This window comes from Lepus europaeus, chromosome 17, assembly GCF_033115175.1.
Source record: "Lepus europaeus isolate LE1 chromosome 17, mLepTim1.pri, whole genome shotgun sequence".
Lineage (NCBI taxonomy): Eukaryota > Metazoa > Chordata > Mammalia > Lagomorpha > Leporidae > Lepus > Lepus europaeus.
In genome coordinates, this window is record NC_084843.1 from 3,810,219 (window position 1) to 3,832,734 (window position 22,516).

A 22,516-nucleotide genomic window follows, 5' to 3' on the forward strand; every position below is an offset into this window, starting at 1 on the left:
CGCCGCTGAGGAGCGCGCCGGCTGTGAGGCTGCGGGGAGCCGGTACCTTCTTAATTTTTTTTTTAAATCTTAAATCCCCAGCGGCGAGTAACGCCCGGGGGCTGAAGAGAAGGCCGGCGAGAGCTCGCCCCGACAGCGGGGCTTCGTCCGTCCCACCCGGGCCCTCAGCGCGGCGCCGCCACACGCGCGTCCACGCCGGCCAACCGCGCCCGCCGCCGCCGCCGCCAGCCCCGCGGGCCCCGCCTCCGCCCCGCCCACGCCCGCCTTCTCTCTTCCCATTGGCCCCCCGCCGAGGCCTCCCGTCCAATCGCAGCGCTTAGCGCCAGAATTTGAACCGCCGTTTTCGTTTGAATCCGGCAGACGCGGCGGGCGGCCTGTGGCGGAGCCGCGGAGTCGGGACCTGCGCGGGGCGGCCACGGGCCCCGGGTCGCGGGCGTGGGCGTGGGCTGTGAGGCGGCGCGGGGCGGCGCGGGGCGGGCGAGGGGAGACGCCGTGGGCGCGGCGCCATCTCCCTGCGGCGGACACGGTGGGTACGGCGACGAACGAGCCCGGCGCGGGCGACTCGTCTGAGGTGAGCGGCGGCCGGGGCGCGGGGGTCTCGGTGCGGACGGGGGCGCGGACCCTTTTTGGCCCCCGAAGCCCCCGGGCCCCGGCCGGGATAACCCCCACCTCCCTTGCAGGCGCGGGGCTGCGTCCGTTCGCCGCCGCCGGCCCGGGCGGCCATGGGGCCCGGCGCGCGCCTCGTCACGATCCGGAGGAGCGGGGCGGACGGCGCCCACTTCCCGCTGAGCCTGCGCGCCTGCTCGTTCGGAAGGTGAGCCCCGCGCCCCGTGCCCCGGCCGGACACCGCCGGACACCGGCCGGACACAGGCTGGACACCTGCCGGACACAGGCTGGGCACCGGCCGGACACAGGCTGGGCACCTGCTGGACACCGGCCGCACGCCGCCCGCCAGCGCTCGAGTCACGTGTAGAAGTGTGCTAGTTTTGGGTTTTTCCCAACCCGACAAGGATTTCGGAATCGCCGAGGGGGGCTTTGCAGACGGTCCGGTCCGTGCGGGCTGGGGCCTTGGCTCCGAGACGGCGGGAAGGAGGGCGGGACGCCGGGCTGCTGGCTCCTTCTGGGAAAATGGAAGTTTTGAGACCTGCTCCTCTAGTGGGGGGGAATAACCGCGGCCCCCGTGTGAAGGGCACGGTAACGAGCAGCTCCCCCACCCTGTCTGAAGTGCGACGCAGACGCGTGGTGTATGTGGTCGGCCTCGCCGTGTGTACGTTCTGGTCCCCCTGCGTCCCATCCTCCACCCTGGTCCCCCTGCATCCCATCCTCCAACCCCGTCCTCCACCCTGGTCCCCCTGTATCCCGTCCTCCACCCTGGTCCCCCTGCGTCCCACCCTCCACCCTGGTCCCCCTGTATCCCATCCTCCCAACCCCATCCTCCACCCTGGTCCCCCTGTATCCCGTCCTCCACTCTGGTCCCCCTGCATCCCATCCTCCCAACCCCACCCTCCACCCTGGTCCCCCTGCGTCCCGTCCTCCACCCTGGTCCCCCTGTATCCCATCCTCCCAACCCCGTCCTCCACTCTGGTCCCCCTATATCCTGTCCTCCCAGCCCTGTCCTCCACCCTTGGTCCCCCTGCATCCCATCCTCCCAACCCCACCCTCCACCCTGGTCCCCCTGTATCCCGTCCTCCCAGCCCTGTCCTCCACCCTTGGTCCCCCTGTATCCCATCCTCCCAACCCCGTCCTCCACCCTGGTCCCCCTGTATCCCATCCTCCACTCTGGTCCCCCTGCATCCCATCCTCCCAACCCCACCCTCCACCCTGGTCCCCCTGCGTCCCGTCCTCCACCCTGGTCCTCCTACCCAAGGCCTGCCAAGCTCCTGCTCCTCCTTGCTGTCGGAATGAACGCTCTCCCTGCTGTCTCTTAGCTGATTGCCGCTCATCTTCCAGAGGTCTCTAAATGTGACCTGAGAACAGGGCTTTAAGGAAAGCGTGTCTTTGCTAACACATTTTGGATGACGAGTTTCTGGGTTGTGTCTTCTGTGAGACTAAGCTCGGCAAGGACAGGGCTGTCTGGTTAAGAATCGTGGGTTCAGGGCCAGCTCTGGTGTCTGCGTAGAAGAAGGTGGTAGGTGCGTGTTCGGTGGAAATAATGGCATGGGTGTTTGGGTTTGCAATTAGTGCATAGCAGTGGTTATGAGGGAAGAACCACTTTTCCCTCTAGGGGGCATTTGGGGAAGGCGGGAGATTTTTTTTTCTCCTGTCAAAGTGGGGAGGGGCTTGCCACTGGTGTCAGTGAGAGGAGGCCAGGGATGCTGCTCATCCACAGACAGACGCCCCACACCCCAGTGCGTGGTTATCTGGGCTGAAACGTCAGTGCCAAACAAAGCTTGGTTCTAGTGATGTCTCTTGCTGGGGTGTCCCGCTATCTACAAATCAAACCCTCTTTTGGGAGTTAAAGAAATGGTTTTTTCATAGCTTCTTCTTTAAAAAAAAAAATTTAATAGCTTCCTTTCTCTTCAGAAGAAAAGAAAGCAATATTCCAATCTCAGTGGTATGCTGGCTATTACACAGTAGTACTTGAATATACTTTTATGAAAGATTTCATAATCTTGAACCCAATTCGCAAGTTCTGGTCATATGACATAAGTAAGGAGAGAGGGTCTTAGACTCCAAAGGATCAAATGGGGAACAGATTACACAGTTTATTCAGATTACACAGCTAGAAAACCATGTGATAGAACTGGAGCACCAGACTCCAGATAGCTACTAATAAGCTCTTCTCCGTAGTTTATGTCTGGGTAGAGAAGTGGTCCCTTTTGCTGCTTCCTACTGATGTTAATCTTCTGTAGAAAGACAGGTGCAATCTAGATAATTTTTTTCTTTGTTTGCAGATTTTAAGTTTTGAAGATCTAAAATAGCTGCTATGGGATGCTTGTAAAAACTATTTACAAAATGAAAAGATTGTTTACATTGTCCATTTTGTTGCTATTCCTTTATGTCGTTATATTTACAGACCAGCTTACTAGTCAAATTCTATTTTATCTTGAAAAATTGAGATAATTTTTAAAAAGTTACAGCCACCCAAAAAAAAACTCTTCATTCTTTCATATGAAGGGGTATTGAATGTGACATTCGTATCCAGCTTCCTGTGGTGTCAAAACAACATTGCAAAATTGAAATCATTGAGCAGGAGGTAAGCTGGTTTTTTGGAAGTCAATGTTAAAAAGGTTTAATTCACTTTTTATCTTCCAATATACTTACATATTTTCCCCTTCTTTCTACTTGTAGGCAGTGTTGTATAATTTCAGTTCTACAAATCCGACAAAAGTAAATGGGTCTATTATTGATGGGCCTGTACAACTAAAACATGGAGATCTAATAACTATTGTTGATCGATCTTTCAGGTGGGTAGGAACTAATTGGATTGACAAATGTGTCCAGGCTTGCTTTATGATTAGATATGGTTGACTGTTTTACAAATCTTATGTGTGTGTGTGGTTTTAAAAATTTGTTTTAGAAACAGAGTTCTCATCCACTGGTAAATTCCCCCAAATGCCCACAGAAGACTAGGCCTAGGGTGGGAGTGGGGGCGGGAGCTCATTTCAGTTTTCTTATGTGGTGGCAGAGACCTGCTGCCTCCAAGAGTGCTCTGGAAGGAAGCTGGAATTGGGAGTGGAACCAGGACTCAAACCCAGGCGTAGGAGAAGCAAGTGTTCAAATGGGGTTTTAATTACCAGGCCAAACCATTACCCTGTCATATGTATTTCAAAACACTGTGTACTGTATAGCTACTACAGGCAGTGTTCTCTCTCTACGTGTCTTAGATTTTGATCTATATTCTCAATGAATTTTCCTGTGCTTGTTAGTTACTCTAGCAGGTATGTTTAAGTCACTTGTTGAGGATTTATTTATTTTTCTTTCTTATTGATCTGTCAGTTTTTTCTCTATACATCTGGCGGTTCTACTGTGACATACAAGTGGAGAATTATGTCTTTCTGATGTATAGAACTCTGCCATTTAGAAATGTCCTCTGCCTTATAATAGTATGTTCTGCTTTGATGTTTCCTTTGAATGATAAGCAAAGCTAAATTAGTTTCCTTTTAATTTGTGCTTGCATAGAATAACTTTCTACAACTTTTCATAAACTTCATGGTTAAAGTTGTCTCTCAGAACTTGTTGTCAGGTGAATTTTTGTTTTTAATTGGAATTGGAATTTCTGGATGAACTGAACCTTTTACCATTCTGCAATGTCCCTTGTGTGAAAAGTTTTGTCTTAATGGCTATTTCATCTAGTATTTAGTATATCCATTGCACTTCTCTGTTTGCTGTTTGCATAAAATATCTTTTTCTTTTTTTTTCACGTTGAAAATTTAACTTGAATCTAAATTATGTCTGTTGTAGACAGCAAATAGTTGGGTCATTTCTGAAATCCATTCTGCTAAATAGATGTTTCCTAATGCATGCTTACATTGCATGTTTGTTTCTTTTATTGTACGTCCTGTGATTTTACCTTCATTCTCAGGGTTTATTTTTATTCAATTAGATTTGTATGTAGGAAAAATCTGATGTATGTGGATACAAGATCTGTTTCTCCCAAATTAGATAGTGTTCAAATTGAGACTGATTGAGATCATTAAAGACACCCAACAAAGATTCAAAAATGGGTTTGAGGACGAGAGCTGCGGTTTAGAGCTCTGCTGCCCTGAGAGTCAGTTCAGATGCTTGACAGCTTCAGACCTTACCCAGGTGGCATCTAAGGTCCAACTTGGTCCTTTCACGGAGGAGCCAGAGTTTTCCTTATGCTAGATAAAGGATTACTTCTATGAACTGGCCCCGAGGTCTGTCAGAACCAATACCTGTCTTGATAAATGTGCCTTCCCAAGACGTACCTGCTTTGTTGAATGCAGGTTAAGTAAGTGGAAAGCTGGAGTGATGATTGCTCGCTGCAGTGTCACTTTGCATTTACCTTGTAGTGACAGCGTAGCCTCCTGTTTACTCTGAAGGGTGTGACTTCACCGTGTGATTCGAGAGCTCCTTGCCTGCAGGTTTCTGGTTGACCTATGCCACTAGGCGACTTCTAGGAACATAAGAGGAAATCTGATTTTGCTCTTGTGTGCAAAAAATAGGTTCTCATATAGGAGGTGGAATCCTCCTCAGGTTAGTCAGTGATAAGAAGTTAATCTGGCTTTCCAGTCTTCAACAATGGAGTTTCAAAACAAACTTATGGTAACTTATGTAAGGCTTTGTTATAGAAACACTTTACTAACTAAATGTGCATCTATGTAAAGGTAATATATTGAACAAAACTTGACATTTGTTTCTTGATCCTTGCTTATAACCTGATATGATCACTTTGGCCATGGGGTATGAATCTTTAATCTGAATCTGTCATTCTACGCACTGCAGATATGAAAATGAAAGTCATCAGAATGGAAATAAGTCACCTAAATTTTCAGGAAAAAATCATGAACAGGTGAGGGCAACATTACTCGAACTGAACTCTAATTCTGTTTTAATGATATGAAGTCATTTATAGGTATGTTGACTGATGAATGTTTTCCCACTTTAAATCAGTGGTAAAGTAGGGTAGCATATTGGTTGTAGAAAAAATGTAACTAAGGTATTAAAACAAGAACTTTAGACCTATTAAAATAATCTATTATATTTCCTTTTTGTTCAAAAATGGAAGTGCTAATTTTTTACTGAAAAGTCTCTGGCCACGTCATGATCTTGTTTTTTTGTAAGCCTATGGTTAGGATAACCATAACGAATAGAAATAAAAATGAGAAATAGCCGGCGCCGCGGCTCAGTAGGCTAATCCTCTGCCTCGCGGCGCTGGCACACCGGGTTCTAGTCCCGGTCGGGGCACCGATCCTGTCCCGGTTGCCCCTCTTCCAGGCCAGCTCTCTGCTGTGGCCAGGGAGTGCAGTGGAGGATGGCCCAAGTCCTTGGGCCCTGCACCCCATGGGAGACCAGGATAAGCACCTGGCTCCTGCCATCGGAACAGCGCGGTGCGCCGGCCGCAGCGCGCCTACCGCGGTGGCCATTGGAGGGTGAACCAATGGCAAAAGGAAGACCTTTCTCTCTGTCTACCTCTGCTGTCCACTCTGCCTGTCAAAAATAAAAAAATAAAAATAAATAAATAAAAAAAAAATGAGAAACTGCATGATCGGGTGGCTCATTTTGTCTTCATTGTACCCATCTGTCTTTACGCACCTGAAGTAATTACATGATGAAAATTCTGAATGGCAACAATTCTTCGAAATTTTGAAAGACAGATGACCTGTGGAACTAAAAGAGTTATTGGGCTTTGCCGTGTGAGAGACCCTGATAACTTGAGTATCTTGGTCAAACAAGTATTATAGAATATACCTTATCAAAACACAATTCTGGGCACATGCTTGGGAGATTTGATGAGATTTAGTAGCTTTAGGGCAATGGCTGAGAATTCCTCTCTTTCCTGCTTTTAGAACGACACCATGAGCTAGTTAGAGTTCTTGGCTTCAAAGACTCTCTGAGTGCACCTGAAGTTCCAGTGCAAGGTCTCTGTGATGTAAATATTCTTCTTCCCTAGAGAAGAGACCTGAACTCATTTTGATCCTGGTGCTCCTTGGCTTCTGTGGTAAAAGCTATTTTTTTTAGGTATCCCATATACTAGGCACCCTTCATCTTGTATAAGTAAATAAGCTATAAGTAAATAAGCCAAAAAGCTGGTTTTTCTATATTTCTTGCACCGTGGGTTAGATATATGCCACTCAGCGATCTAAAAACTTTTCATTCTGTCACTTGTCTGTGATAAAATGAACATTGGGGCTGGCATTGTGGCACAGTGGGTTAAGCCGCTCTCTGCAACACTGTCATCCCACAAGAATGCCAGCTCCCTGCTAATGTGCCTGGGAAAGCAGTAGAAAATGTCCATAGTGCTTGGGGTCCTGCAACTCATGTGGGAGATCCAGATGGAGTTCCTGGTTCCTGGCTTAGACTTGGTGCAGCCCCGGCTGTTGAGGTCATTGGGGAGTGAAGCAGCAGATGAAAACTCCTTCTCTCTCTATTTGTAACTGCCTTTCAGGTAAATAAATAGATCTTTTTAAAAAGTTAAGATCAAGTAATTAGAAAGTCTTAACAGCATTTTTTTTAAAGATTTATTTATTTTACTTGAAAGTCGCAGTTACACAGAGAGAAGGAGAGGGAGAGAGAGGTCTTACATCCAATGGTTCACACCCCAGATGGCCATAACGACCCAGAGCTGCACCGATCTGAAACCAGAAGCCAGGAGCTTCTTCCAGGTCTCTTATGCAGGTACAGGGGCCCAAGGACGTGGGCCATCTTCTGTTGTTTTCCCCAGGCCATAGCAGAGAGCTGGATCAGAAGTGGAGCAGCTGGGTCTCGAACACCCATATGGGATGCTGGCACTGGGGGCAGTGGCTTTACCCACTATGCCACAGCACTGCCCCCCACCCCCCCCGCCTTTTCTTAAAGATTTACAGCAATTTGGTAGGAATTTTATGGTTATCAAATATAATGATACAAGCAATATGAGATGTCCTGTGTATTTTAAAACTTTTTGGAGTAGTTGATTTTTATTGTTAGAAGATTACTTCACGGCCAGCGCCGCAGCTCACTAGTGGTGCCAGCACCTCGGGTTCTAGTCCTGGCTCAAGCCGCCAGATTCTGTCCCGGTTGCCCCTCTTCCAGGCCAGCTCTCTGCTGTGGCCCGGGAAGGCAGTGGAGGATGGCCCAAGTGCTTGGGCCCTGCACCAGCATGGGAGACCAGGAGGAAGCGCCTGGCTCCTGGCTTTGGATCGGCACAGCGCATCGGCCGTAGCAGCCATTTTGGGGGTGAACCAATGGAAAAGGAAGACCTTTCTCTCTGTCTCTCTCTCTTACTGTCTAACTCTGCCTGTCCAAAAAAAAAAAAAAGATTACTTCAGATTGGAATATGAAACCATTTGCTCACATACATAGTTTGAGAAACAATGGGTTAGATATAAAGAAATCTGGATCTGCTTAAATGAACTGATATTCTTTGCCTTTTATAGTATTTTGTAGGTTCCCCCCCTCATATCAGGTGACATGTTTTTCTTCATTTAGAAGAACATGGGAATTTTGTTTCTTAGATATATGCTGTGCTTTAGTTGTTCCTCCACCAGGGCTCCCACAATAACTGCATAAGAAAGAAGGCGCTGTTCATGGGGAGACAAAATAGGAACCCTGGCCTGGTATTCGGCTCTTGGCTACAGTGCCTGAGCATGTATTCTGTACTTGTGCCTTAACTTGTAGGCTGTCAGATACACCCCAAGTCTCTTGCTGCTCCAAGAGGGCACACTTGCGAAAGAGCCTAAATTCACCAATAGGGTCAGTGGCCCATTCCTGATAAAACTAATAATAAAGTCAGTAATTTTGTGCCTACGATGGGTTAACAGTACAATGATTTTTTTTTTTTAAAGATTTGTTTATTTATTTGAAAGTTACACAGAGAGAGAAGGAGGCAGAGAGAGAAAGAGAGGTCTTCCATCCACTGGTTCACTCCCCAATTGGCCGCAACGGCTGGAGCTTCACTGATCTGAAGCCAACAGCCAGGAGCTTCTTCCAGGTCTCCCGTGTGGGTTCAGGGGCCCAAGGATTGGGCCATCTTCCGCTGCTTTCCCAGGCCACAGCAGAGAGCTGGATTGGAAGTGGAGCAGCCAGGACTTGAACAGCGCCCATCAGATGATGTTTAATTTTAGCTGGCTCTTCTTGCATGTATTTCTCAGAAGTTATTCAGAAGTTAGAAAAACTTGCTGAGGTTTGATTTAAATGATTCTAAGACTGCAGTCTGTTTCCTGTCTTATCACTTATGAGTAGTATAGTGATTCTCAAAGTCTCTAAATGTCATATAGGAACAGTTTGAAAAATACTGTTTCCAGGTCTGGAGCTGTGGTGCAGTGGGTTAACGCCCTGGCCTGAAGCGCCAGCATCCCATATGGGCGCTAGTTCAAGACCCGGCTGCTTCATTTCCGATCCAGCTCTTTGCTATGGCCTGGGAAAGCCGTAGAAGGTGGCCCAAGTCCTTGGGCCCCTGCACCCACGTGGGAGACCCAGAGGAAGCTCCTGGCTCCTGGCTTCAGATTGGCGCAGCTCTGGCCATTGTGGCCAACTGGGTAGTGAACCATCAGATGGAAGACCTCTCTCTCTCTGTCTCTCTCTCCTTCTCTCTCTGTGTAACTGACTTTCAAATAAAATAAATAAATCTTAAAAAGAAAAAAAAAGAAAAATACTGTTTTTATTGTTAAGAACATCAGTATGGAGGAAGGCATTTAAATCTATGTTCTTATTTTCCTGATTTGCAGGAGCCATCACGTTGTGTCTCAAGATCTGGCATCTCTTCTGAACCTGGTTTGTAGTGATTTGGCTTTGTTCTGGGCTCCTGTAGGAGCGGATCTGTGTGTAGCCTAACATCAGGGACTGCATAGCAAGAGTTCAAATGTTGAATATCTGGGCTGTCAAAGTTCTAAGGGTGCCTGTGATAAACAGGGAAATACCTGAGTTCACTTTTCCCCTAATAATTGATAGGATGCTGTGCTTAAAGGAGAGTCTAAGTATAAATAAATTGATTTTTCAGTTATCAACTTAATTCTGAGTAGTTTGATAGCATATGACACCTGGCATTTATTGTTAGAGTCTAATGTCATTTATTTGGATTGTAACACTTGTATCTTAAGGCTTACTAACTTTAGGCATTAAGTAATTGGTAGAAGAAGTAAAAAACTAGATTTATAAGTGAGTTTGAAGCACAGTCTTGAGTTCCTCAAATGTTTATCACTGAGAAAATGCTGAACTTCTGTTTCTTATTTCATAATCTATTGCCAAGACTCGAGAGATCAAGATTCCAAACCCCATTCAAAAATCACTGAGGGCGATGTTTCAGGAAGGCCTCTGGTGCGCGTCAAGAATGCCACAGGAGACGGTTGTGCCTCGGAGGGCTCAGAAGACAGCATTGCCCAGGAAATGCCCCATGTTCACTCCTCAGAGCATCCTGGACATCGCGACAGCAGTGCAGGAGCTTCCACTTCTGAGGAGTTTAAAGAAAGCTCCAGGGTAGCAGCAGTGAGCTGTGGTGGAGAACTGGAGCCTCTTCCCTCTACGCGGTGTCTTGACAGCAGCCGGAAAGAAGACTCTCCCTTTAAGAAGCTTTATCAGTCCATGAAGGAAGAGTTACGTGTAAACTCACAAACAGGAAACGCTCTGCAGTATCATAAAAAATCAGGATCACAGGTGGATTTCATGACAGACAAAGCAAGTTCTGATGATTTTCACAAAGAGAACCAGCAACTGGGCTCCGGGAAATCCAGACTGAAATGTGGTAGACGCTCGCTTGTGAAAACAGCTTCGCCTGCCCTGGGGAGCAGCCGAGAGCAGCAGCGTGGAGTAGACTCCGCCCAGTCTCATGGAACGGCCAAGAGCCCCTGCACGCCTCTGTCTGAGATGACTCAAGTGAAGACCCCAGTGCGATGTTCCCAACAAAACTCACAAAAACGTAAGCATGAAGACCCGTGTGCTATTGATGGAAGAGAACCTGAGAATTTAGATACGAGTGAAGGCTTCAAGGCCGATGATAAAACAGTCAGCCCCGGGAGGCTTTTAACTAGAAAGCGAACACCAATAAAAGCCGAGGAGACCTCGCGCTCTGACAAAGCAGAAAATCTGTCTTCCAGAAACAGACGTGTTCCTGCAAATGTGCACATTCTGCCCACAGACACAGAAATCCAGAACCAGCCTGTAGCTCAGTGGCTCACTCCAGTTGAAAAGAAGATTGAGAAGGGTTCTCCCCACAAGCCTGAACAACTGGGCCCTACAGCTGGACAGATTTCCTCTGGGTTACCTGGTCTTAGTTCAGTTGATATCAACAACTTTGGTGATTCCATTAGTAAGTGTATTTAACTGTAAATTTTTTCCCTAAAAGATTCACACGTCCCTTATATGTAGATAAGAATTAATGAGATCTTCATTTGATCAATAATGATTAGCTTTGTGGTAGAGGAGCTACCCAGCACAGCGGTAAGAGACATAGTATTAGATGACATGTGAGTACTGAAGACCTTGAGAATAAGAACAAGGAGTGGCCAAGGGAGGTGCAGGATCTTAAGTGAAGGAAGCACAGTGCAGGACCGTACTACGTGGGGTAGTCCACAGACATATCTGATTCTCTTTTTCCATGTATCACAAAATAGAAAAGGGAAGAATTGCAGCTGCTTTTCCTGTGGGGTTTAATTCAGAACTAGAATCGACTGAATCATCTGAGTTTGGTTGTTTAAGTCAGGAGGTCCCTGGGAAACCATTGAACACAGTGGCAGTCCTCAGGTATGCATTCTCTGTTCTCAGTCTCCTGCAAGCCATCGGTCATGAGTCCTAGACCAGACTCACCGGCATGCTTCACTGACTTCGACTTTTGATTCCCAAACAGGAATGCCCATGAGTAGGTTTTCTTCCTATCTGTGTTTTGCAAATGGTGAAAGTGACAACGCAGTGAGTGGCAGGGATAGGAAGTTTAGAGTGGGCGTAGTAGTTCCTTGGCCTCTTCCTATGAATTTCAGAGATGCCTCAGAGAAAAAAAGTGTTTCTGGCATTGTGATGCCACAATCTTAACACCAGAGCTGTTTCTGCAAATGGCCTTTGGTACATGGGTACCTGTAAAACTAGACCCGTACCCTTAAGTTACGTTTCCTGAGTCTCCTAAAGAGGATGCCTCACTTGGACAGGAGATGCCTGTCTGTGGGTAGGGGCTGAGTTGCATTGATTGATTGATGGCGAGCATCACCTGGACAAATGTCACAGCTCGTTTGTCTGCTTCACTAGGCAGATCTGGGCCATGCCCACGTCCATGGCTTTTTAGAAGAATCTTAAGAACACTACTAAAATTCTGTCTCCATCATTCCTATGCTCCAAAGTGAAACCACTGCTGCAGACAAGTCACTTCTTAGAGCTACAGCCGTGTGCAGTGGGCCACATCGGAACCTGATGCCTTTTCAAGAAGTCCTGAAACAGCTTTATCCTTGTCCGTATTATGAGAATGAAGGTGTGCTGTGGGTGGCAGCTTTCAATAAATATTTGACTCATCGGCCTTTGGCACTAATTTGAAATAAATCCTTAGTTTTAGTGTGGCTTTTTCATTTCCCTTCTCACATTTATATTCCTTACTTTAGATAAGAGTGAGGGAATGTCTTTGAAAAGAAGGCGTGTGTCTTTCGGCGGGCGTCTGAGGCCTGAATTATTTGATGAAAACTTGCCTCCAAATACACCGCTCAAAAGAGGAGAAACACCGACGAGAAGGAAATCTCTTGCAACTCAAACTCCAGCTGTCCTGAAGAAGATCATAAAGGTGGGTCTGACAGTATCTCTTTCAACCCAAAGGCACTCAAACCGGTATGTAGTACTTCCAAAATCCTGACACAAGTACAGTTAGTGTAGTTTTTAAAAAACTAAATGAAAGCTCATTTATTTGGATCTAGAAAATGAACATTGGATTCCTAACTGCTGTGAGATGGCTGAAAGCTGGGGGTACAGGGAGTCGGGGGTTCCTCAGCACGTTTCTCTTTAAGAGAGACATCTTACTCTCCCGCCTGCAAGAGCCACGTAATCATCAAGGGTTCTGTAAAAACTAACAACTAAAAAGATTCTGGCTATATCACAACATGTAGCCATAAAGATTGTTTTATTTTAGAAGTATAAGGTGATAGCTAAGACATTTAATTTGTGAAAAGGAATATCTTTGGTAAAATCTAATACGCAATCAGCTTTTTAGAAATTTTAGGCCTGTTCTTTCGTTGTACTGTCCTTTCTTCTTATATATTTTTTAATCATATGAGAAATATCTTTTCATCAACTATTTTTAAATTTCTATTTATTTGAAAGGCAAAGTCGTGGAGGGAAAGATGGGAGCAGGGAATACAGACCTTCCACTTACTGGTTCACTCCTCAAATCCTTGCCATAGCTAGAACTGGGCCAGGTGGCAGGCAAGAGTCAGGAACTCCATCTGGGTCTCCCCTGTGGGCAACAGGAACCAAAGCAGTTTGGTCCTCATCTGCTGCCTCCCAGGTGCGTTAACAGGAAACTAAATTATAAATAGAGGCAGGACTGCAGGTGCGCTCAAGTGGTGTCTTAAGTCACTGTGCTACTTGGCCACACCCTTGTTTCTAGATCTCCAGAGTTGCCCTTCATAACAGTCTGTGTGGTCTTTATTTTCGCTTGGTTCTACAAAGGAGTGAATGTGTATGCCTGGTTCCTTCCTGTTTTATCCTGGCCTACTGAAGCCAGCAGCCTCCTTCCAAGGCAGATCACAGGGGACTGTTGTTTGCTGGGACTGAGATGAGCGCTCCTTTGTCTCACTATGGTCAGAAGGTTCCTCTGTCTTAAATACCTCAGTTCAGAATTGACTGCTACTTCTATAGCCTTTTCTTAAATGTTAGGACAGGCTCATCTTTACCTTAGCTTTGAGAAACAGTGGTTTGAATGTTTGTTGCTTGAGGATTTAAGCAGCTGAAATTCTCAATCAGGTGGGTTTCTAATAGGACAAATGTTACCTGTCTTGGTAAGGTATGTCTTGAACATTTCTGTCTTTACAGGAAAATCCTCAACCATCAGGAAAAGAGTCTTCAGAAATCTCTTTGGAACTGACCACGCGAGGCAGTGGTTCTCCAGCTCCGAGTCCTCCAGTTGCGAATGACCAAAGACGTAGGTCGTGCAGAGCATCCTCTGCCTCTGGTGGCGGCAGATCTCCCCAGCAGACAGGCTTTCCTAAGAAAGGAGGAAGGAAGAGTGGCAGCTTACCTTCAAAGAGAACGTCCATCAGTCGAAGTCAACATGATATTTTACAGATGATTTGTTCTAAAAGAAGGAGTGGTGCTTCAGAAGCCAATTTAATTGGTTAGTATTGTCTTGACAAATATATATTAAGGTGAATGGTTTCTCATCAATACCAGTTTTTGTAGGTTTACCATCTTTTCTCTTTAACAGTTGCAAAATCTTGGGCAGATGTGGTAAAACTTGGTGCAAAACAAGCACAAACTAAAGTTGTAAAACATGTCCCTCAAAGGCAGGTGAACAAAAGACCAAGAAGACCTAATACTCCAAAGGTATGGTGCTCCCATACGTATTGCTGTTTCACACATGCTGCCACTAAGACTGCATGGGGAGTAAGTGTGTGCTTTGATGTGTTCATTTCCTTTTTTCCCTAGAAGACTGCAGAGAATCTTCACAATCAATTCAGCACAGGCCATGCCAATTCTCCTTGTACCATTGTCATAGGGAGGGCTCATGTTGAAAAAGTAAGTGCACCTGCTCGGCCCTACAGAATGCTGAACAACTTTGTTTTCAACAACAGAAAAATGGACTTTAATGAGGATCTTTCAGGTAAAAACATAACTGACTCTTTTAGGCTTGCTATGTGATGTTGGTGCTTTCTACCTCTATTTATTTGCTGTAAATGGGATTATAAAATAAACAATGGAATCAACTTTCTGGGGTCAAAGTATTTGAGGAAAATGAAGCTGGTTTGGAGTACAAGGACAGTTTTGATAATTTTGGGGATCATGTGTACTGCATGAAGGAGATTTGGAAATGTTAAATGCATATTTTTTCCTTAGAGAACAGCATCTGGCCTGTAAATAGAAAGTGGAAAATGCTTTATAGTGAAGAAGGCAACTGGCTGTTACTTACAATTGCCTTCTCCTTGAAGTATATTAATGATTTGTCCCAGGAATGGATTCGTTGTTTCGAAGCAATATTTTTCTTCAAGATTTACTTTTTTTCTTGTTAACTGTTCCTTGAAAGAAAACCCTATGGGAAGTTTCTTTTAAACCATTAATAAGGAAGTGAATGTTTTACTTGATGCCCACTCTCTGTAGAAGTGTGACTTAATTTGATTAATCTTGTAGTAGGTAAGAACCATGGCAAGAAAGCAGATTTTAGGTTTCATGGAATATAACTGATGGTTTCCACTGTATGTGTTTTCGGAGGGTGGTGAGGTTTGAACTGGATGGGGGATCTTCTTTCTCTCCTAGCAGTTACGAGCTTATAGCATTGCACTCCTCAGGGTAGTGCATGCGAATCATCTCTAGTAGCAGGTGTTGGATCAACCCACTTATCTACTAAACAACAGCAGAGAGTACATTGGCATAAACTTATACACTTACAGATTTTAAACCAATATGTATGTATGTATGTATGTATGCATATATACATGTGAGTGTGCCTCCAAATATTAGAAAACCAATGCCTTAAAATTACTTTTAAGTTAAAATAAGAATTTTTAATTTTTTTGTAGATTTATTTATTTATTTGAAAGAGTTACACAGAGAGAGAAGGAGAGGCAGATAGAAAGAGTTCTTCCATCCAATGGTTCACTCCCCAACTGGCCGCAATGGCTGGAGCTGCGCCGATCCGAAGCCAGGAGCCTCCTCCGGTTCTCCCACGGGGGTGCAGGGGCCCAAGGACCTGGGCCGTCTTCCACCACTTTCACAGGCCACAGCAGAGAGCTGGATTGGAAGTGGAGCAGCCAGGCCTCGAACCGGTGACCATACGCATTGCTGGCGCCCCAGGCCAGGGCTTTAACCCGCGGAGCCACAGCGCCGGCTCCCTTAATTTTATTTTTTAAGATTATTTTGAAAGTCAGAGTTACAAAGAAAGAGAGAGAGACTGAGAGATGTTCCATCTACTGGTTTACTCCCCAGGTGGCCGCAATGGCCAGCGCTAGTCCAGGCCAAAGCCAGGAACAAGGAGCTTCTTGCAGGTCTTCCATGTGGGTGCAGGGGCTCAAGCACTTGGGCCATCTTCTACTGCTTCCCAGGTGCATTAATGGGAAAGTGCCCTAATGGAATGCCTGTGTCACAGGTGGCAGCTTAACCTACTGTGACACAATGCCAGCCCCAATATGTAAGATTTTATTTTTTTAAAAGATTTATTTATTTATTTGAAAGAGTTACACAGAGAAGGAGAGGCAGAGAGAGAGAGAGAGAGAGAGAGATCTTCCATCCACTAGTTCACTCACCCAGTGGCCACAACAGTAGGAGCTGGGCCTATCCGAAGCCAGGAGCCAGGATCTTCTTCCAGGTCTCCCACACTGATCCAGGGGGCCAAGCACTTGGGCCATCTTCTGCTTTCCAGGCCATAGCAGAGAGCTGGATCAGAAATGGAACAGCTAGGACTCGAACTCATGCCCATATGGGAAGCTGGCATTGCAAGTGGGAGCTTTACCTGCTGTGCCACAGCGCTGGCCCCACATAAGACTTCAAATACCCAACACCCAGGACAGTAGCTTATCTTAAGCATTCCTTCTTTAAACACTTTCCTAGAGTCTAATAAAACTCACTGTGGCATAACTTCTATTTCAAGGTCCATATCTACTGAGCACTAGTTTGTAGTATTGTAAGTAAGGCCTGGAATGAATATAGAGGGGGGGTGATTGTTAGTGGATGGACTGGTTTGAATGGGAGCCTTTGGAACAGGTTTTCCCAACACATTTTGCAGACAACTTCCAGCTATAGTAGTGTTTTCATCCATTAATACAGAACAAGAAAAATAAAGAGAACACAGTATTTGTACATAAAGTCTAGAAGTCTAGGACTGTTAAAAGATGACATTGGGGGGAGGGGCGGTGCAGTGGGTGAAAGCCCTAAACAAAGCAAAGAATATATATCTTTTTTTTTTTCTCACTATAAATGAAATTACCCGTTTTATGAGTTTTCTGTGGACCAGAAATTCTAAAGAGGTGTCTATTATTTACTTGCCATCGTGTGGCTCATCCTATTTGAGGGTTGTGATGGTTATAAGCATTGTGTTTGTAATTATTCATTTACCAGGGCTGACTGAAATGTTCAAGACTCCGGTGAAGGAGAAACCAGAGATAAACACCTGTCCCATCACTCTTTCAAACTCAGAGAATTTGCTTGGGAAAAAGTTGGAAGTAACTATTTCTGGAGAAAAACCTCTGCCTCCCACATTGGCGAATTTTGGTTGGTTTCATTTTTTCCCTAGTACTGTGATGTTTTTGGCTAGGAACTTAGAGATAGTATTATTTTCTTATAAAGAATATTATATAACTTTTCTATAGCAGATATTCCTGAATGAATACCACTTTCCACCTTTTCTGTTCTCCTGTATTAAGCAGAGACTCCTATCAGCTGTTGGGCTCACACTGACATCCATTTAACCTACAAAGAAAGACTCAGTCAGTAAGATTAAATACTCCGTGTATACGTTTAACTTCTTAATTTATAAGAGGATGCCATAGCAGAGAAGTACATTATCCTTTCATTATACCTCTATATAAATTATTCAAATTTAAGATTATCACAAATTACAAAAAAAGAGATAGCTATTTCTGTAACCACAAACTTTTAAGATGGGATCGGGTTGCAGAGTGAGTGTGAAATGGTAGATGTAATTCTGTCTTACTCTCAATGGGTCCTGGTCACTGTTCCTGTCAGGCAGTCCGTGATCCCCTGAAGAATGTAGATGTTTCTTTGTAACATGGGCCCTTAGCATACAGCAGAGATACCATGTCATCCCATTGGTGGTTCAATACAAGTATAAGTTGTTTTTGTTTGAAGAAAAGGAAATGGCTCTATTGAGATCAATGATCCATGGCACAGCAGCCTACAGAAAACCTTAAGGAATTTTTCCCCTAAATGTAATGGCAGATTCTAATTTCCACCCAAGTTATACCTTTACAAGTGTTATTAAGTTACGCCCCAGCAAGTAACATTAAATTCTTAAGTGTGCATGCGTTACAGGTATGACTACTGTCTAACAACATGTGTAGCCTCATATTCTCAGTCATGGAGACACAAAAATTATTTGTATGTTTTATAAAAATTAAGTACTAAGAAGGCTAATAGACAGTTGATGGTACATATATTGTATATACTTTTATTTCTTGCAGGAGAAAATGTGACCTCTTGTACTCAGAATGCAACAAAACAGCCATCTGATAAATGTTTTGCAAGCCCTACAATAAGACAGCAGTGCATACAAGAAACTGAAAATGTTGTGAAGACACCTAGGAACAGCTGTAAAATGACTCATGTCAAGACAAAAACTCCACATTCTGAGACAGAGCCTCTGAAGACAGTGTCCACTGTAAAGAAGTTGAGAAAGTCTACAGAGCTCCGAAATATACAAATAACACCTTTAGAAAGTAAAAATGAAACAACAGAGGCTGACATTGTGGAGAACATCTTAGGAAGACCTCTGAGGAAGACACCACAACGAGAAAAGAAAGCAGAGGAAGAGAAAAAGGATGGCAAAAGACCTTTGGAAACGTGTAAGGAAATTATCAAGTCCAATGAAAATTGTGAAAGGATGACTCCTCTAAGGAGATCAAGCAGAACTTGGGGTCAGAAATGTGAACCCACAGATGAGCAGACAAACCATGAGGAGTTACACAAACCAGAACCCACTAAAGATCTAAGGGATAGCCATGTGCTTTATCAAACACCAGACTGCACCAAGGAACCCGTGAGTAAGGAGGGCAGAACAGCTAACACACCCTGTGAATCTCCACAGTCAGAACTAATCAAAACCCCAAGAAGTGGGAAGAAGTGTTTGAAGACGCCGCCAGAGAAAGGGAACGTGAAAGAGAAGCTCTCAGCACTGGAAAAGCTGAAGCAAACAGAACCAGTAAGTGATGATAAAAGCGTCAGCACAGCCAAGGATACTCCAAAGCAGACTCCTGATGTAGCAGCTCCTGCAACTGGAACGAAGAAGTTGCCAAGAACTCCGAGGAAAAAGACTCAATCCCTGGAAGATCTCACTGGCTTAGAAGAACTGTTCCATACTCCAAAATGTTCTGATGAGCCCATGACTGTCGGCCAAATGAGTAATATGCCATGCAGGTCTACTCAACCAGAGTCAGCAAGCCCAAAAACACACCCTAAGACGCCTTTGAGGAAAGTGGATGTCGAAAAAAAGCTCTCAGCTTCAGCAAAGCCATCACAAATAACCAGGGGAACTGTGCACACACCCAAAGCACCAGAAGGTGATGACAAGGGTTTTGAAGCTTTTAGGGAATTTGCAAAGCAGAAATTGGACCCAGCAACAACTGTGACTGGAAGCAAGAAAAGGCCAAAAGTACCTAAGGAAAAGGCCCCACTCTTAGAAGACCTGTCTGGCTTCAAAGAACTCTTCCAGACACCTGAGCCTGCCCAAATCCCAGTGACTGTTGGTAAAATCACAACAATTCCATGGGATTCACCAAGACCAGAACATACCAAAACCCCAGCAAGTTTGAAAAGACAACTCAAGACAAGCCTTGGGAAAGTAGACGAACAGGAAGAATTCTTAGCTCTGAGGAAACTAACAGAGTCATCAGGCAAAGGCATGTTCATACCTCAAGAACCAGTACATGATGAGAAATGCATTAAAGCATTTACTGAAACCCCAAAGCAAAACCCAGACTTAATAGAAAATTTCAGTGGATGTAAGAGACGGTCACAGACACTTAAGGAGAAGGGCCAATCTCTAGAAGACCTGGCTGGCTTCCAAGAGCTCTTTGAAACACCAGGTCATGCTAAAGACCCAATGACTTTTGACAAAACCACAAACATATCTGGTAAATCACTACAACCAGAAACCGTCCGAACCCCCAAAAATATGAAGAGTCAGCACATGATGAGTCTGGAGAAAGGGGAGATACAGGAGGAGCTCTTAACCCTCAGGGAAATAACAAAATCATTAGATAAAGGTAGGCACACACCACAAGTACCAGTGAGTAATGTGAAAAGCACCAGACAGTCTGTGGGAACTCCTAAGCAGAGACTGGAACCAACACAAAATTTAAGTGGACGTAGGAGGTGGTCACAAACACCGAAGGAAAAAGGCCTAGCTCTGGAAGACCTGACTGGCTTCGAAGAGCTCTTCCGTACACCAGGTCACAGTGAGGAACCAACGAATGGTAACAAAAGCCCTAAAATACCTCGCAAATCTCGACAACTAGAACCAGAGAATACCCCAGTGCACATGAAAACATGGCCAAAGACACCTTTGGGGAAAGTGGATTTAGAAGGGCTCTCATCACAGAAGGAGCTCACAAAAGCATCAAGGGAAACTACACCCCTATTGAAAACAGGTAATTGTAAAGTCACCAAAACTCTTAAGAAATCAGCAAACCCAAAACTGGATCCAGCCAAAAATCTAGCTGACAGCAATAGATGGCCAAGAGCAGTGAAGGAAAAGACCCAGCCCTTAGAAGACCTGACTGGCTTCCAAGAGCTCTTCCAAACACCAGGTCACACTGAGGAATCAGCGAGTCTTAGAAAGACCACTGAAATAACCTGCAAATCTCAGCAACCAGAACCAGTGGACATCCCAAAAAGCACAAAGAAACAGCTCAAGAGATCTCTGGAAGAAGACTTAGAAGAGGTCTCAGCACAGAGGAAGCTCACACAAATGTCCGAGGAAAGCACACCTGCACCCACAGGACCAGTAGGTGATGAGAAAGGTTTCGAAGTTTCTAAGACACTTGCAAAACAGAAACTGGAGCCAGTAGCAAGTGTAACTGGCAGCAGAAGGCATCGAGGCACATCTAAGGAAAATTCCCAACCCCTAGAAGACCTGGCTGGCTTCAGGGAGCTCTTCCAAACACCAGAGCATGCAACGAGTCCAATAACTATTGACCAAATCACAAAAATTCCCTGGAAATCAACAGAATTTGTCCAAACCCCAGCAAACTTGAAGAGCCTGGGGAAAGTGGATTCACAGGAGGAGCTCTTAGCACCCCAGGAAATACAGGCGTCAGGTGGGGTCACACACACACCCCTGCTGGTGCAGAATAAGAAAGACATCAAAGAATTTATGGAAACTCCAAAGCAGAAACTGGAACTAATAGAAAATTTAAGTGGGCGTAGGAGGCGGTCACAGAGATCTAAGGAAAAGGGTCAAGTCCTGGAAGACCTGACTGGCTTCAAAGAGCTCTTTCAAACACCAGGTCACACTGAGGAATCAATGAATGGTGGAAAAAGCAGTAAAAAATCTTGCAAATCTCCACAACCAAGTCTGGAGAACACCTCAGTGATCATAAAAACACAACCCAGGACACCTCTGGGGAAAGTAGATTTGGAAGAAGAGCTCTCAGCACAGAAGCTCACCCAAACATCAGGGGAAACAACACACACACCAAAAGCAGTAGAAGGGGATGACAAAACCATCAAAAGTTTTAAAGAGTCTGCAAAGCAAAAGCTAGACCCATCAGCAAGAGTGACTGGCTGTAGGAGACGGCTAAAAGCACCCAAGGAAAAGGCCCAGCCCCTAGAGGACCTGACTGGCTTCAAAGAGCTGTTTCAAACGCCAGGTCACACTGAGGAATCAATGAATGATGGAAAAATCACTAAAACAACCGGCAAATCTCCACAACCGGATCTGGAGAACACCCCAATAAGCATGAGAACATGTCCCAAGACACCGCTGGGGAAAGTCGCTTTAGAAGAACTCTCAGCACAGCAGAAGCTCACACAAACGTCAGAGGAAATCATGGACACACTAAAAACATCAGAAAGTGGTGATAAGGACATAAATGCTTTTAGGAAATCTGCAAAGCAGAAACTGTTTACAGCACAAAATGTAGCTGACAAGAAGAGATGGCCAAGGACACCCAAGGAAAAGGCCCAGCCCCTAGAGGACCTGACTGGCTTCCAAGAGCTCTTCCAAACGCCAGGTCACTCTGAGGAATCGGCGACTGTTGAGAAAGCCACTGAAATAACCAGCAAACCTCAGCAACCCGAACCAGCGGGCACTCCAGCCACCAGGAGACAGCTCAAGATAAATATCAGGAAAGTAAACGTGCCAGAAGAGCTCTCTGCACAGAGCAAGCTCACACAAATGTCAGGGGAAACCACACATACGACCACAGTATTAGAAGTTCCAGAAGGTGGTGAAAAATATGTCAAAGACTATAAGGGATCTGCAAAGCGCAAACTCGATCCAGCAACAAGTGTCACTGGAAGCAAGAGGTGGCGAGGGGCACCCAAGGAAAAAGCCCAGCCCTTAGAAGACCTGGCTGGTTTCAAAGAGCTCTTCCAAACACCAGTTCACACACACAAGCCAGTTGATGATGAAAAAGCCACTGAAATATCCTGCCAAGTTCAACATCCAGAACCAGTGGAAACCAACACCAGCACAAGGAGACAGCTCAAGACAAGGAAAGCCAATGTCAGAGAAGAGGTCTCAGTACGGACACGCAGGAAGCGCACACAAACGTCAGGGGAAACCACACAGGCACCTGAAGTACCAGATGAAGGTGTCGGAGTCTTTAAGGAATCTGCAGGGCAAAAACTGGACTCAGCAGCGAGTGTAACCGGTAGCAGGAGGCGGCCAAGAGCATCTAAGGAAAAGGCCCAGCCCCTAGAAGAGCAGGGTGGCTTCAAGGAACTATCACAAACACCAGGTCACACACAGGGATCAACAGGTGATGGAAAAACTACTGAAATATCCTGGAAAGCTCAAGAACCAGTACCAGCGGAAATCGACACCAGCACAAGGAGA

At 45.4% G+C, this 22,516-nt stretch overlaps 1 protein-coding gene across 1 annotated transcript; it reads left to right on the plus strand.

Moving 5' to 3' along the window:
- Positions 1–716: 716 nt before the first annotated feature.
- MKI67 (marker of proliferation Ki-67) lies at positions 717–18,666 on the plus strand. Its single transcript, XM_062215158.1, has 12 exons — positions 717–814; positions 3,118–3,196; positions 3,292–3,407; positions 5,410–5,476; positions 9,333–9,378; positions 9,854–10,909; positions 12,186–12,361; positions 13,606–13,906; positions 13,997–14,115; positions 14,218–14,392; positions 16,840–17,013; positions 18,545–18,666. The coding sequence occupies exons 1-12, from the start codon at positions 723–725 to the stop codon at positions 18,664–18,666; spliced, it is 2,523 nt and encodes an 840-aa protein (XP_062071142.1). The 5' UTR covers positions 717–722.
- The last annotated feature ends 3,850 nt before the right edge of the window (positions 18,667–22,516 follow it).